The sequence below is a fragment of the Mustela nigripes genome, chromosome 10 (genome assembly GCF_022355385.1).
Source record: "Mustela nigripes isolate SB6536 chromosome 10, MUSNIG.SB6536, whole genome shotgun sequence".
Classification (NCBI taxonomy): Eukaryota; Metazoa; Chordata; class Mammalia; order Carnivora; family Mustelidae; genus Mustela; species Mustela nigripes.
Window position 1 is genome coordinate 7,318,771 of NC_081566.1, and position 13,231 is coordinate 7,332,001.

Below are 13,231 nucleotides of genomic sequence, written 5' to 3' on the forward strand. Positions count from 1 at the left end.
AATTTGAGAAAGCGAAAACAAACAACTCTCCCCTTCCCCCTACCCCTCCCCAGACAGTTCTGTCAAGACATTTTACCATAAGGGAAGCAGAGAGAGATAGGACAAAAGCTGAAGGGGTATTTTAAAGGTGGGAGAAAATGACTGTTTGGGAAACTCCATTTACTCATATTTGCCACAAAGGAGAAACACCTGTCCTGTTATTTACTTAATAGGTTTTCTTTAAATTGACTCATTTTTTAACTTATTTTTTTTAAAAAGCAAATTTCCTAAGTATCACTTGCCATAACAGAAGTAACTAAAAATGCAATGAAAACAAGTCAGTCAATTAAAATAATTTAAAACAATTAAATGGAAGTAAAAATAAGTCAGATTGGGCTATAAAAACGGACACCTAAAAATAAGTCCCTCAGTCAGAAAACTTGAACCCTTGATGACCATTCTTTTCTGTTGCAGGACAGCAAGCTTCTTGTCTCATGGAGTCGAAGAAAGACTCTCACAGACCCAAAAGAGTGAAGTGAAGTGAAAATTTAGTAAGTGAAGGTAAGAACAGAAAGGAAAGAAAAAGCTCTGTAGGGTGAGAAGGGTCCCAAATGGGCCGCCACTGAGGGCTTTTAGTGACAGTCTTACTGAGAACTGACTGGGAAGCTTGTGGCCTTGAGACTCTTCCGCCATCTTGGTTTGTTCCCTTAGCTCTGTTTAGCTCTGTCTCGGCCTCTCCGGGAATAGTTTCCGAGCCCAGTCAGGGGAGTCAGGGTCCTCCTATCCCTCCTGTCTCTCCCTTCACCTCTTCCCTACTCACGGACAGAACCTGTAGGCAGGAAGCGTTATCAAGGAATGAGGAGTGACTCACTGAATACTTTTTAATTCGTGGGGGTTAGGGATGGGCAAGTCTTCAAGGAAGCGAGGCTTTCCGGAGGGGCCAGCTGCTACCAAGATAAGGTTCCTTTTAAACATGAAGGCCCTCAGGCAGCCAAAAATTCCTTGAGGAAAGTCACACTCTGAGTGTTTCAGGGATCTGTCTCTGGGCTGTAAGCTGGAAGGAGATTTTAATTTAAGTGACTTTTTTTTTTTTGGCCTTTGTTCTCCTCATCAGTTCCATGTCTATACAACAATCACACTGTTGCTTATCCTCTTCACCCTTACACGGTAAGCATCCTGCTTCTCACACATTCGTGTTGAGCTCAACAGAGAAACGAAATGAAAATACAGTCCCCACAATTCTATGACAAAGAACGCTGACCTTCCCAGCACCTCAGGTCATTCCTGGTTCCAGGTCTCCATGGCATGGAAGGAAATTTGGTGCTGAGCAAAAGCCTCCCATCCTGCAAGAAAAAGAACCTGTTTCCACCTCTTTTCTTGGAAAATGCTCATTTTTGTCTAAGTGTACGGGGTTGGGGGAGGGGGGCACATGCTCTTCAGCTGTTGCTCTAACACCCTTCCTGAAATCAGACAAAGGTGGAGGGGCATCCCAGAGGGGCCCTGAATGATCACCCCTGTTCTACATTTTAGAAAACTTGACTCCATAAACACAGAGGTAGTATTTTCCAAATTAAAACTGGGATTGCATGACCTTTCAACAAATTAAAAATCAGAGCTGCCCAGAAAAATCTAGAATGCATAGTGCTGCACCTAAGACATTCATTTGTTAGTCCACAAATTCTGACATTTTTTTATCAGCACCAGAGCTAAACATCAGGGATATGAAAATTAGGAGACTTGATCCTTGCCCCCAAGGTAAGGTTTCCAGATAAAAATACAGAATACCAAGTCAAATTTGAATTTCAGATAAACATGGATTTTTTTTAGTATGTCCCAAGTATTGCCTAGACATACTAAAAATGTATCTTTGGCTTGTTTGAAATTCAAATTTAGCTGGATCTGTATTTGGTAAATCTAGAGACAAAATCGATTAAAATACAGAACATGAGATATGTCAGGGTGAAGGGGTCATTGTAGGGTGTTTGGGTGCATTTAGGGAAAACTTCAAAAAATAGTCTTCAGCTAAGAACTTCAGGGCTGTACCACTCATTGCAGAATTTAACAACACGCCACCATGATTTGTTCTCTGACAGGTACATGTTTTACCTGTATACTCAGAGCCTAAGTTGCTTGAGGACAGAGACCATTTCTTTGTGTTCCACATACCTAACATATGACAGGGACACCTAACACATGTCACTGCCTGAATTGACTCAAATGGTTCTATTCTCCCAAAAAGTCGAAAGATTCTTTTCAGTAAAATGTAACTGGCGTTTTCTAAAAGTTCCAGGCTTCAAATGCTGCAGCCGAGAATCCAGTCTAACACTTGAGAGTCAAATTAGCAATAAAGGTATGTACTGTTCGTACCCCGGCACCTCCTGTGTTTGCTTCGTGACAGAGTCCATGGAGCTGGGCATCTTTCCAAGGTCTGGGTTCCTTCCTAAGAACCCAAGTGTGGCAGATTCTTGGTTGGATCACAGCTGGGCAGTTCAATGAGTATAAGTTTTCTACACACGCACTCCGCCCACACTTAAGCTCCTCTTTCCCCTCCTGCGGTTGGGCACTGTCCCACAGGAACCCTGTGGTCAGTTCCAAGCTGGCCTAGGGTGCGGTCTACCCATTGCCATTGGAAGCACAAGGGAAGACAGCTCCGCTAGCCTCAGCTCTAACGACCAGACCTGGGGAGAAGGCAGCCCTATACCCACTGAGCACAGAACCCAAGAGTGGCACCCTTCCAACAATTTCTAAGGTAAAATGGATTTTGATAGATGTTAAACCAATCATGAAAAGACTTTAAAAGAAGCATAAGAGAAAGGTACAGATCATGAAATGGGGAGCATTTTTTTTTTTTAAACAAGCTTCTTTCCCTTCAGCTCTTTGAGTAGGAGTCATCATTCCTGCTCATCCCTGGGCCCAGAACACACTCCCTCGTCTGGTCTGAGGTTCTTCCCCAATTTTTTTTAATCACAATATCCTTAAGGGAAGAGGACAGATACAAGGTCTAGAGCATCTTGAGGACAGGAAGCCTCACCCCCTGTGACCACCAGAGTCTGAAACGTCTTTCAAGTCTGCGCACCATAGGGCTCAGTCTCATTATTTGGCTACAAAGCCTGCCTCCTCCGACCCCATTTAGGTCAAAGATGAATGAAGGTGGACGCTAGGTAAAGCGGTAAGGACAGTTTTAATCAGTGATACAGTATTGCAAAAGGGAGCACCAGTCCTGCTCTTAACTGGTTTGTACTGAGGTGGGGCAGGGGGACGGTTGTTTTAAAGGGGGGATGGCGGAGGGGCAGGGGCGGAATGAAGTCTCAGCAGATTCAAGGAGGTGAAAATGACAAAAAGAAGGGAGTGTCACCTGTGAGCGTCACCCAGCGAGTGTAGAAGACGGGCTCCTACCATCCTACAGACCCTGGGAGACAAGACCCTGCCATCGGGTGTTGGCTGGGACAAAGTAACTCCTGTCGCAGCCTTGAGGTTCATCAGGCAGGCACGTTAAAGGTGGCCAAGGGCATCCTGGGGATGTGGCCTTGAGCTGTTGGGAACTACTTAAGTGTTTTGTTCAAGCCTTTTTGGGCCAAAGATGAGGCCCCGCAGAGAGGAGGGCTCACGAGTGGGGCCCAGGAGCCACTCTCACTTCCTAGCTGAATTCCTTACTAACCGCCCCTCTCCCCTCCCAAAGTCTCCGCGAAGGGTCCATGGAATATTGTAACTCAAGCCGTATCTTGTTTCCCTGCAGCCCGCCGCGCAGGGGTCTCTGGAGAGCCTAGGGGTCAAGTGCACACCGCAGTGACTGAGGGACTAATTTGCAGCAGTGATCTTTCAGGTTGTTTTAAAAAACCCACACAAACGCGCGGTGGCGCTCTTTAAACCACCGCAGCCCTGACTTGAGGCCGCCTTCAGCGGAGAACTACAACTCCCAGCAGCCCCGGCGAGAGCGAAAACGACCGACTTCCGGGCGCCGTTTCCCGTGGGCCCGCTGCTCCAGCTCCGCGGGTGCCTTCCGCAGGCCGCGCGGTATCCGGACGGGCGCGGCGGCAGGCGTCGCCGGGCCGCGGCCACCATGGCGTCCGGCGAGGAGCGGGGCTCAGGTCCCGGAAGCGGAGGTCGCGAGAAGCGGAGCCGGCGTCGCGGAGGGCGCGCTGGAGTCACTTCCGCTGGGGCGGGCCCTCGGGCTCTCCCGCGCAAATTGAAAAGCCTTCGGTGCGCGCAGGCCACGGGCTCCCGGTGTTCAGCGCAGCCCGCCTCGGGCGCTCCGGCCCAGGTGAGCTGGGGGCGTCGGGAGCAGGTTTCGGGCCCTGGGCTCGCCGCGCTGCCGCGGACGGGGAGAACCGTTCCCGCGAAGGGAGCGGAGCGGGCGGCGCGTGGGCCCTGGGTGGCGTCCCCTCGGGGCTCTGGTCGCCGGGGACCGGGAGGAGGGGCTCCGGCGGGGGCTTCCTGCCGCGGCCGCAGGATCCCGAGTCGCGCTGCAGGCCCGGCCGAGGCTGCCCCGAGCGCGGGACGGTCCGCGGGCTCGGGCTCCCGCCCGGCTGCCCGAGCTAGCAGCCCCGCTCGCACGTGCAGCGCCGACTCTTACGTGAGGAAAAGCGAATTTTCTTCTGGGTGTCTTGCAGGCGAAGGGAAACCTGTCTCCTGGAATGGGCTTGCGGGGCTCTCGTGCACGGCCGGTGGACGGAGTGAAGCGGGGAGGTCGCCGGTGCGGTCGTGCCTAGCGTGTGGCGGGCGGGCGCCCTGGGATGCTGCCCGCCGCGGGGCCCCGGGTCATTCCCCTCCGCTGAAGAGGAGACGCGTAGGCGAGCGTATTTACCTCGCTTAGAAGGGACGTTTCCCGAGGTGTGTACTCCGTCCGGTTCCCTCGAAGGGGAAGGAAACTCTTTTCAGAGGCCTTATCTGAAGGAGGCTGATGGCCTTTGTCCGGCTGTGGCTTGAGAACGCCTGCACCCGAATTACCCGCGGTACTTAGGAGTCAGAATCCCCCACCTGGCCCCACAGCCTGGCCAGTGCGCCGCTGTCCTAGAGCTCGGAGCGTTGATACAGGCTCCGGGGGAGGCTGACTTCGGCCCCTGTTCTTTCTTCTCTCCGCCCCACCCCCACCCCCACCCCCACCCCGCGACTTCATTTTTGCTGGGAGGGGTTTCTGTTATGAAATGCTAATCAGCTGTTCAGCCTCACTGCTTTTACTTTATATTTTGAGTGGGGCTGACCCTTGAACCACAGGGGTTAGAACTGTGAGGTTAGAATCCACGGATTCGTGGATTTTTTTTCGACTAATGCAGTACAGTACTATAAATGTATTTTCCTTGTGATTTTCTTAATGCCATTTTCTTCTCTCTCTGGCTTACTTTGTTTAAAGGATACAGTGTATAATACACATAACGTACAAAATACGTGTTAACCGAGTTTATGAAATTGGTAAGCTTCTGGCTATTAGTAGTTAAGTTTTGGGGGAGTCACAAATCATATATGGATTTTCTGCTGGGTGGGGGTGGAAGCATACAATCCCCCTCCTTGTTCAAAGGGTCAGCAGTAGGGGGCGCCTGGGTGGCTCAGTGGGTTAAAGCCTCTGCCTTCGGCTCAGGTCATGGTCCCAGGGTCCTGGGACCGAGCCCCGCATCAGGCTGTCCGCTCCGCGGAGAGCCTGCTTCCTCCTCTTTCTCTTTCTACCTGCCTCTCTGCCTACTTGTGATCTCTGTCTGTCAAATAAATAAATAAATAAATAAAATCTTTAAAAAAACAAAGGGTCAGCAGTAGTGCTTCAGAAAGGTGTGAGCCAGCTCCAGAATTTCTGTAAAGAAGGCACTAACGGGCTTTTTCCTGGCTAGAAGGTCGTAGATCTTAACAATGCCTTTCTGGAGAGATAGAGTTTCGAGTGCTTTCGGCACTTGCTGTGTGCCTAGTCTTGGAATGCATGTCCCGATTCCAAGGGAGAAAGTACTTGGAAAGAATAAACCGTTGTGGAACGGTTGACATTAGCATAAATACCGTGGACTGGAACTTCCAGGCAGAGAGGAGCCCAGTTAACGTATTGAAGAGCAGTGATTCTCAAATATCAAGCAGTAACAGTTGCTCTACCTTATTTTTCTAAAACTTTTGAGTAAATGTATTTTGCTCTAAATATTGCTGTTTTTCCTTTCTCCTCTCACATCACACAGTTGGCGCTATGGGGATACACGGCCTACTGCAGTTTATCAAAGAAGCTTCTGAACCCATCCACGTGAGGAAGTATAAAGGGCAGGTAGTAGCTGTGGATACGTACTGCTGGCTTCACAAAGGAGCTATTGCTTGTGCTGAGAAACTAGCCAAAGGTGAACCTACGGATAAGTAAGTTGGGACCTCGTATAAATTCTTTGCCAACTAAGAATCAGACTTATTATATTGGGATCGTTTTCATTCAATGCCTGGTTTATCAAGAAGTGAAACTGACAACATTGCCAAATCAGGAGCGACTTTATTCTGTGATGTAGTATCAAGACACCGAGAGACAAAAACCAAGGACCATGTCTTTTATTTTTTACCTAAGAAACTGAGCCCTGTTTGCAAAACAAAACAGTTGCTTCAAAGGGACAAGGTTTTTCTGACTCCCCTTTACTGTACGTGGGGCCCAGAGTGGTGGGCCTTGCTGATATCCAATCATAACTATGACCTCATTTGAGGCATGTTCCATGGACTAATATCTTCTCTATTTTTTACGTAGAAACATTAGAAAAAGAAGCAAGTATAATTTCAGAGCAGAGATTTCCTAGAGCTGTGTGATCACTATTACGAATTTTCTTTTTTGCAATATGTAATTTATCTCCTAGAGGAAAGGCTCCCAGGTCCTTAATGTGACTTACTTAATCACAATGAAAAATAGGTAAAATGTATTAATGCTGTTTGTTTCCTGGAGGAAAGAGGGAAAGGCGTTATTGAATGGTGAATGTTTTGGGCTTTCATTCTTCTCCAATTAATTTGACCAAAAGTGACCTGGACCAGACAGTACATGTGGGATCTGAAGGAACCCAGGCCCTGCTGCCACTCCATCTGCTGGTTTCTTTTTTCTTTTTTCCTTTTCTTTCTTTCTTTTTTTTTTTTTTTTTAATTTAAAGGCCGTTTCTTTTCTGCCACTGAATTTGAGTAACTGTAGGTAGCTGAAGACTGCAAGTTTTTCATTCTACCTGTAGAGTTTCTTTGAATAGCTCTTCACAGGGAAAGAACTTTCTTTAGTTTTTTGTAATCTTGGGGATTCTGAGATTTTTGACTAATTGGAAGAATTATCCAAAATACAGAAAACATCCTTTATTAAAGATGTCATTTATGCATTCCCCAGACCTGCCCTGTAGTAACTTACTGAACTAAAAAGCTTCAGGACTTCCTGCAAAGTACTGTGGACTTTAATTTTTTTTTTTTTCCTCACAGCAACTAAGTCACTTTTGATACAGTTTACTTTTTCTTTCTTCTCCACCTTTGGATGGGGATATTTACCAGAAAAGGTGAGAAAATTGGGATAAGTGTATGACAAGCCGTTATGACTATTATAAGGAATGAGATAGATCTAATACGCTGACCTGGAAAGATTTCGGCAATAGGAGTCTGATGTTTGGATTCTGTCTGGTGAAAAAAATATGTGAATTTCCTTTGAGATTTATTATGGTTTTGTATTGGCTTTCCCCTGTTTTTTACATGATACTTCCTTAGCAGGCCCAGAATTAGCACAAAGTCACTGTTCTGTAGACCAATTCGTGTCTGTTGCCACTGGTTTACAATAAAAAGAAGGATCACATAATGAGTCTTGCATTAAGATGAATGTATGTGCTTTAAAAGATTATCTTTTAATATTTTGTCTATTTCTGCTCGTTAGTTAAAGTATCCTTTTCTTTATAGATCATGGAAGTTGTAACGTGGCTCTTTTTGTTAACTGCATTGCTGGAATGAAACGTGATACAGATCCTTGTCTGGATCCTAGACTGTGGGGCGGTGGGGTGATGAACAACGTTGTGCTAGAGCCAGCTCATGCGAGTTTGCTGTCTAACACCTTCTCTCCGCTGACCCCACGTTGGTGGTTTATTCACCATTGAACATATTCATTTCAGGGAAATTGACAAATGCTAGGGAGCAGGCACTCCTTCCCCCAGAACTGGCTGTTAAACCTTTACCAGGACACCGCTGCTTATAAGAAATACCGGGACACTTGGACAAAGTTTAATATACACTGTATATTGGATGATATTTTATTTATTTTAAGTATCTCGGGTACAATAATGAGTTGTTGAAGGAATCTGATATTTATTGTACCATTCTTTCAACTTTTCAGTAGATTGGAAATTTTTCGAAGCAAAAAAATATCTATATATATGTGGGGGAAAAGGCAAGATTTGGAAGCACACAATATCAGAACTGGAAGAGATGTCAAAGCCTTTTCATCTGCAGATAAGAAAAGCAGGATGTACAGTGTCAAATAACTCACCAGCTGTCACAGACCATAGGATCCAAGGCAGGATTTGAACCCAAGTCTAAATTAGAGTTTTCATTTCCTGTGAAAGCATTTGCTTAAAAAAAAAAAAGTAATAACTTCCTTTTTTCATAATCTGTCTCATCTGGTTTTAAAAAGAGCAAGAGTAGGGGCGCCTGGGGATCTCAGTTGGTTAAGCGACTGCCTTCGGCTCAGGTCATGATCCTGGAGTTCTGGGATCTGAGTGCCGCATTGGGCTCCCAGGTCCATGGAGAGTCTGCTTCTCCCTCTGACCTTCCCTCTCGTGCTCTCTCTCACATAAATAAATAAAAACTTTAAAAAAAGCAAGAGTATTACCTTACAAGATGCCCTGTACCTAAATGCATTTTTCTTTATTTTCATAGGTATGTAGGATTTTGTATGAAGTTTGTAAATATGTTACTCTCTCATGGGATCAAGCCCATTCTTGTGTTTGATGGATGTACTTTACCTTCTAAAAAGGAAGTGGAAAAGTCTAGAAGAGAGTAAGTTGATTATCCATTCACTCTCTAATTTAATTGCATTAAGGTCTGATGCTATAGTCTGTATACCAGTTTTTTTTTTTTAATTTTAATTTGTTGAGACTTGCTTTATAGCCTAGTACTTGAACAGATTTCTTTAAATGTTTCATGTGTGCTGGAAAGGAATGTGTATTCTCCAGTTATTAAGAGGAAGATTGTATATCGACCAGTCAGTCAAGCTTATTGATTATGGTGCTCAAATCTGTATCTTTACTGTTTTGTGTCATAAATTACCAAAAATAGTATATTAAAATTTGGTACCGGATTTGTCATTTACCTTATAGTTCTGTCCACTTTTGTTTTGTTTATTTTGAAGTGATTTTATTGGTTGCATTCAAGTTTAGAATTAGTTACATTTTTGTGGTAACTGAAACAATACGTAGTGACTCTTTTAATTTCTAGTTATGCTTTTTTTTTCCTAACGTCTGTTCTGATATTAGCATACCCATAACTTTTCTGTTTCTACCTTTTTTTTATTTATTTACCTTTACTACATTCATACTACATTACTGTATTTTTATTTATTCAGCTTTACTACATCACTAGTTTTTTAGGTTTGCCACTTAAAAAGAACACATTACTGTGTGTGTATGTGTGTGTGTTTTAAGATTTACTTATTTGAGAGAACATGTGTACTTGAGTGGGGGAAGAGAGGCAGAGGGAGGCACAGCGAGAGAAGGAACACAAGCAGGGGGAGTGGGAGAGGGAGAAGCAGGCTTCTTGCTGAGCAGGGAACCTGATACTGGGCTTGATTCCAGAACCCTGGGATCATGACTTGAGCCAAAGGCAAACACTTAACAACTAAGCCACCCAGGCGCCCCTGGAGGCTCTGATTCTTAAAGCCAGAACTTTAAAAATTTTATTTGCAAAGGTGTATCTGAAATTGTCTGAGCCCGCATTCTATTACAAATATACAGTTTACTTAATTCTAATTGCAGATTATTATTTTCTCTTGCTAAGCTCAAAAACGGCAAAAACAACAACAACAACAAAAAGTTACAACTATGTATCTCTGACCCATGAACTCTTTGTCTTTGTAGAATCAGCTTTTTCTGTGCCATTGAGAGAGGCACTTAAAATCCTTTTCTCCAGGTCTCTTCATCTGTGGAGCCCCGTCTAAAAGTGGAACTAGGGAATGTGTGTGTTTGTGTGTACGTGCGCTTACTTAAAGATCAAAACCTCATGGGTTCTGACTCATTCTTCTGGTTCAGACTCACGGCTGTGGTGCATCTTTATCTCCTTTCTTCCATATGGAGAACTTTATTTTTAAGGGCACAAGGGGGCATGAAGTTACAGTATCTAATAATGACTCCTTTGTCTTATCCCAAAATAAATATTGTGTAACACTCAACAGTAGATTCAGAATAAAATACTGATACTACCATTACCAATACGATTATTGAAAACAGTTAAAATGTCTTTCTTTCTTCCTCTCTCTTTTCCTATTTTAAAATTAGTAGTTCTGTATTGTCAGAATGTGTGCTGTCACTATCTCCCTGTTTAACCGTATTTAGTATTAGTTCTACAAATTTCCACATTCTTGATTATTATAGACCGTTCTTATGTAGATGTTACTTTGGGTCTTTCTGAAATTAGTTCTGGTAGATCCCACAAGCTCACAGAAAGTATTTCTCAAGTTCTTCATATGTTGATAACTGGACATCTTTATGCCTGAAAGTTCGTTTTGATGGTGTGAAAGCCTTGATTCACATTTTCTTAAGTGTCTTAGTTACTCCATTTTCTATTGACATAAAGCATTTCTGTGGATAAGCTTGTGTACGTGTATATTATAAATCACTTGTGTTCCTTTTACCTGGAAGCCCAGAAGATCTGGATTCATGTTCTCAGGGACCTGGTAAACACTATCAGATGAGTCAAACTTGCACCCCCTGCCCAGGAAAAGTTCTTGAATTACCGTTTTATTATGGTTTCTTGAGTCAGCCTCTTGATATTTTTTTTCCCCTCGCAGAAGACGACAAGCCAATCTTCTTAAGGGAAAGCAGCTTCTTCGTGAGGGCAAAGTCTCAGAAGCCAGAGAATGTTTTACCCGTTCTGTCAATATCACACATGTGATGGCCCACAAAGTTATTAAAGTAAGCCAAATGGGAAAGCCAAAGTAACATGGCTAAGTTCATCAAAAGTAATTATGAGTCATTTACCGATGGGGGAGCAAGAAAGCAAAGGGAGGGAATTGATTCTAGGCCTAACTTTGAAGGAAGTGCCAGTCTCAGGAGGAAGAGAGCAGCATCTTTCAACAGAGCAAAGGAGTCCAACAGTCTCCAAGGGATAAATCCTAAGGACTAAGGGATGCCCTCCCCTTTAGGTATTTGAGCTCGGTGGGCACCTTCTTCTGGAGAGAGGAAAGGGATGGTTCTTGGAGGGCCAGCCTCACCCCGCTGCCATGCAGTCGTCAGCACTTCCCACCGCACTCCTGGTGGCCGTGGGATCTGTTCAACCAGCCTCCCTGGCTCAGGACCTCTCAGACCCCTAGTCTCCTCAGCCTGCTTCTGCATGGAAGCTTCTTACCGCCGTAGATCTTTCCACAGCCAGCAGCCCCAGCCCGCAGGTCCCCTGCTTCAGGCCTCTGTTCAGATGGCTTAGTAAACATGGGAAAATAAATACAGTGATTTGTAGTTTTATCAAAGCAGTGTAGTATAGACTTTTGTAGTCTGAAAAGAAAATGTTGTTTTTACAGGGAAAATACATTCAGAGCTCCAAACAAATATTCTGTAAGCTTTCAGAGCCTAGACATCTTAAGATGCAAGCTTTCTACTGTTTGAAATAATTAAGTTTCTGGCTTGTAATTGTTTTTCTCCCTCTGAATGTACAGCAGTATTTTCTCCTATAAATTGATTTTTTTAAAAAAGATGGCTATATGATTGTGGCATTGTATGATTAGTTCAACATGTGCTAGGCCTTGAAGTAGAAAAACTTAGGCTGAAGGAAATGATTTCTGAAAATAACATGAGCAAGTACATGTGGGCTGGTGATGAGAAGGGAAGTTGCCGGGTGCTTTCTAGACGCCGTGCTGGAGATTGACTCCGACCTTCTCTGGCAGGCTGCTCGGTCCCAGGGAGTAGACTGTCTCGTGGCTCCGTACGAAGCAGATGCGCAGCTGGCCTATCTTAACAAAGCTGGTATTGTACAAGCTATAATCACAGAGGACTCTGACCTCCTCGCTTTCGGCTGTAAGAAGGTACTTGACTCCCAGCTACTATATGCTGCTTTTCTGTGCAGTTGGCAGTGGCGTAAAGTGAGGAAATAAGGTTTTTCCTCTCCAGGAATCACTATTTTATTTAACACTTGCCGTTAACCTCTACTTATGATGCTAATAATTATTTTATTTAAAATGAAGTTTTTGCTGCTTGACATTTGTGTAATATGGACACTGTTTCAGAACAAGCCCTTAAGGTTAGAAGGTTTTGTTGTTGTTTTATCCAAGTTCTTCAGTAGAGAGTAGACCTTTTTTTTTTTAAGGATTTTTATTTATTTACTTGACAGAAATCACGAGTAAGGCAGAGAGGCAGGCAGAGAGGGGGGGGGGGGGAAGCAGGCTCCCTGCTGAGCAGAGAGCCCGATGCAGTACTCGATCCCAGGACCTTGAGATCATGACCTGAGCCGAAGGCAGAGGCTCAACCCACTGAGCCACCCAGGCACCTCAGACTTATTCTTATTTTTGCTATAACTTTATATGCTTTACATTTTTCAATTAGGTGAGTTAAATAACTTATCCAACCATATGCTTTGCAGTTAGAATTATGTATAAAACTGTTCAGTGGAAAATGTTATCATGATATTGTAACGGGGGAGTTAAGATACAAAACCACAAAATGATCTCATTTTTGTTACTGCCAATGTCGTTTATATCATCTGTATATTTCTTAGATGACTCGAAGGATCTGTCAAAGGGTTAATGCTGGGTGACAGTGATAGATGAGAGATGTCAGGCAACTTCTGTTTTCTTCCTGAATTTCCGTGTTCTCCAAATTTCTTAAGATGAACATGTATTACTTTAAGGATAAGAAAAAGGGATTTTTGTATGAATTGCTGTTTGATTGCCATGACAACCCTGGGTGTCAGTCAGAGGTAAGAGGTGCAGAAAGGGCATTCTTTCTCCCAGAGTCCGAACAAGGGAGTCCAGGCACACAACCTTCTCTGTCGTCGCCTGTGCTTCAGTTTAACTTGTTTACAGATTCACACTAATTATCTGGCTTGCCTACCTCTCTTCTCTCTCAGTACGATGATAAAGAACAAGAAAGAATTCTTA

At 44.3% G+C, this 13,231-nt stretch overlaps 1 protein-coding gene across 4 annotated transcripts in view; it reads left to right on the plus strand.

Moving 5' to 3' along the window:
* The first annotated feature begins 4,056 nt into the window (after positions 1 to 4,056).
* EXO1 (exonuclease 1) overlaps positions 4,057 to 13,231 on the plus strand; it is a 32,732-nt gene continuing 23,557 nt past the window's right edge. For 3 of the 4 annotated variants that reach the window (XM_059413996.1, XM_059413999.1, XM_059414000.1), the window contains exons 1-6: positions 4,057 to 4,240; positions 4,590 to 4,809; positions 6,129 to 6,297; positions 8,809 to 8,928; positions 10,934 to 11,057; positions 12,023 to 12,160. In XM_059413996.1, the coding sequence (XP_059269979.1) occupies positions 6,137 to 6,297; positions 8,809 to 8,928; positions 10,934 to 11,057; positions 12,023 to 12,160 (543 nt within the window). In that variant the 5' untranslated portion in view covers positions 4,057 to 4,240; positions 4,590 to 4,809; positions 6,129 to 6,136. The remainder of the gene's footprint in view (positions 4,241 to 4,589; positions 4,810 to 6,128; positions 6,298 to 8,808; positions 8,929 to 10,933; positions 11,058 to 12,022; positions 12,161 to 13,231) is intronic. The other variant, XM_059413997.1, reaches the window with a different exon arrangement.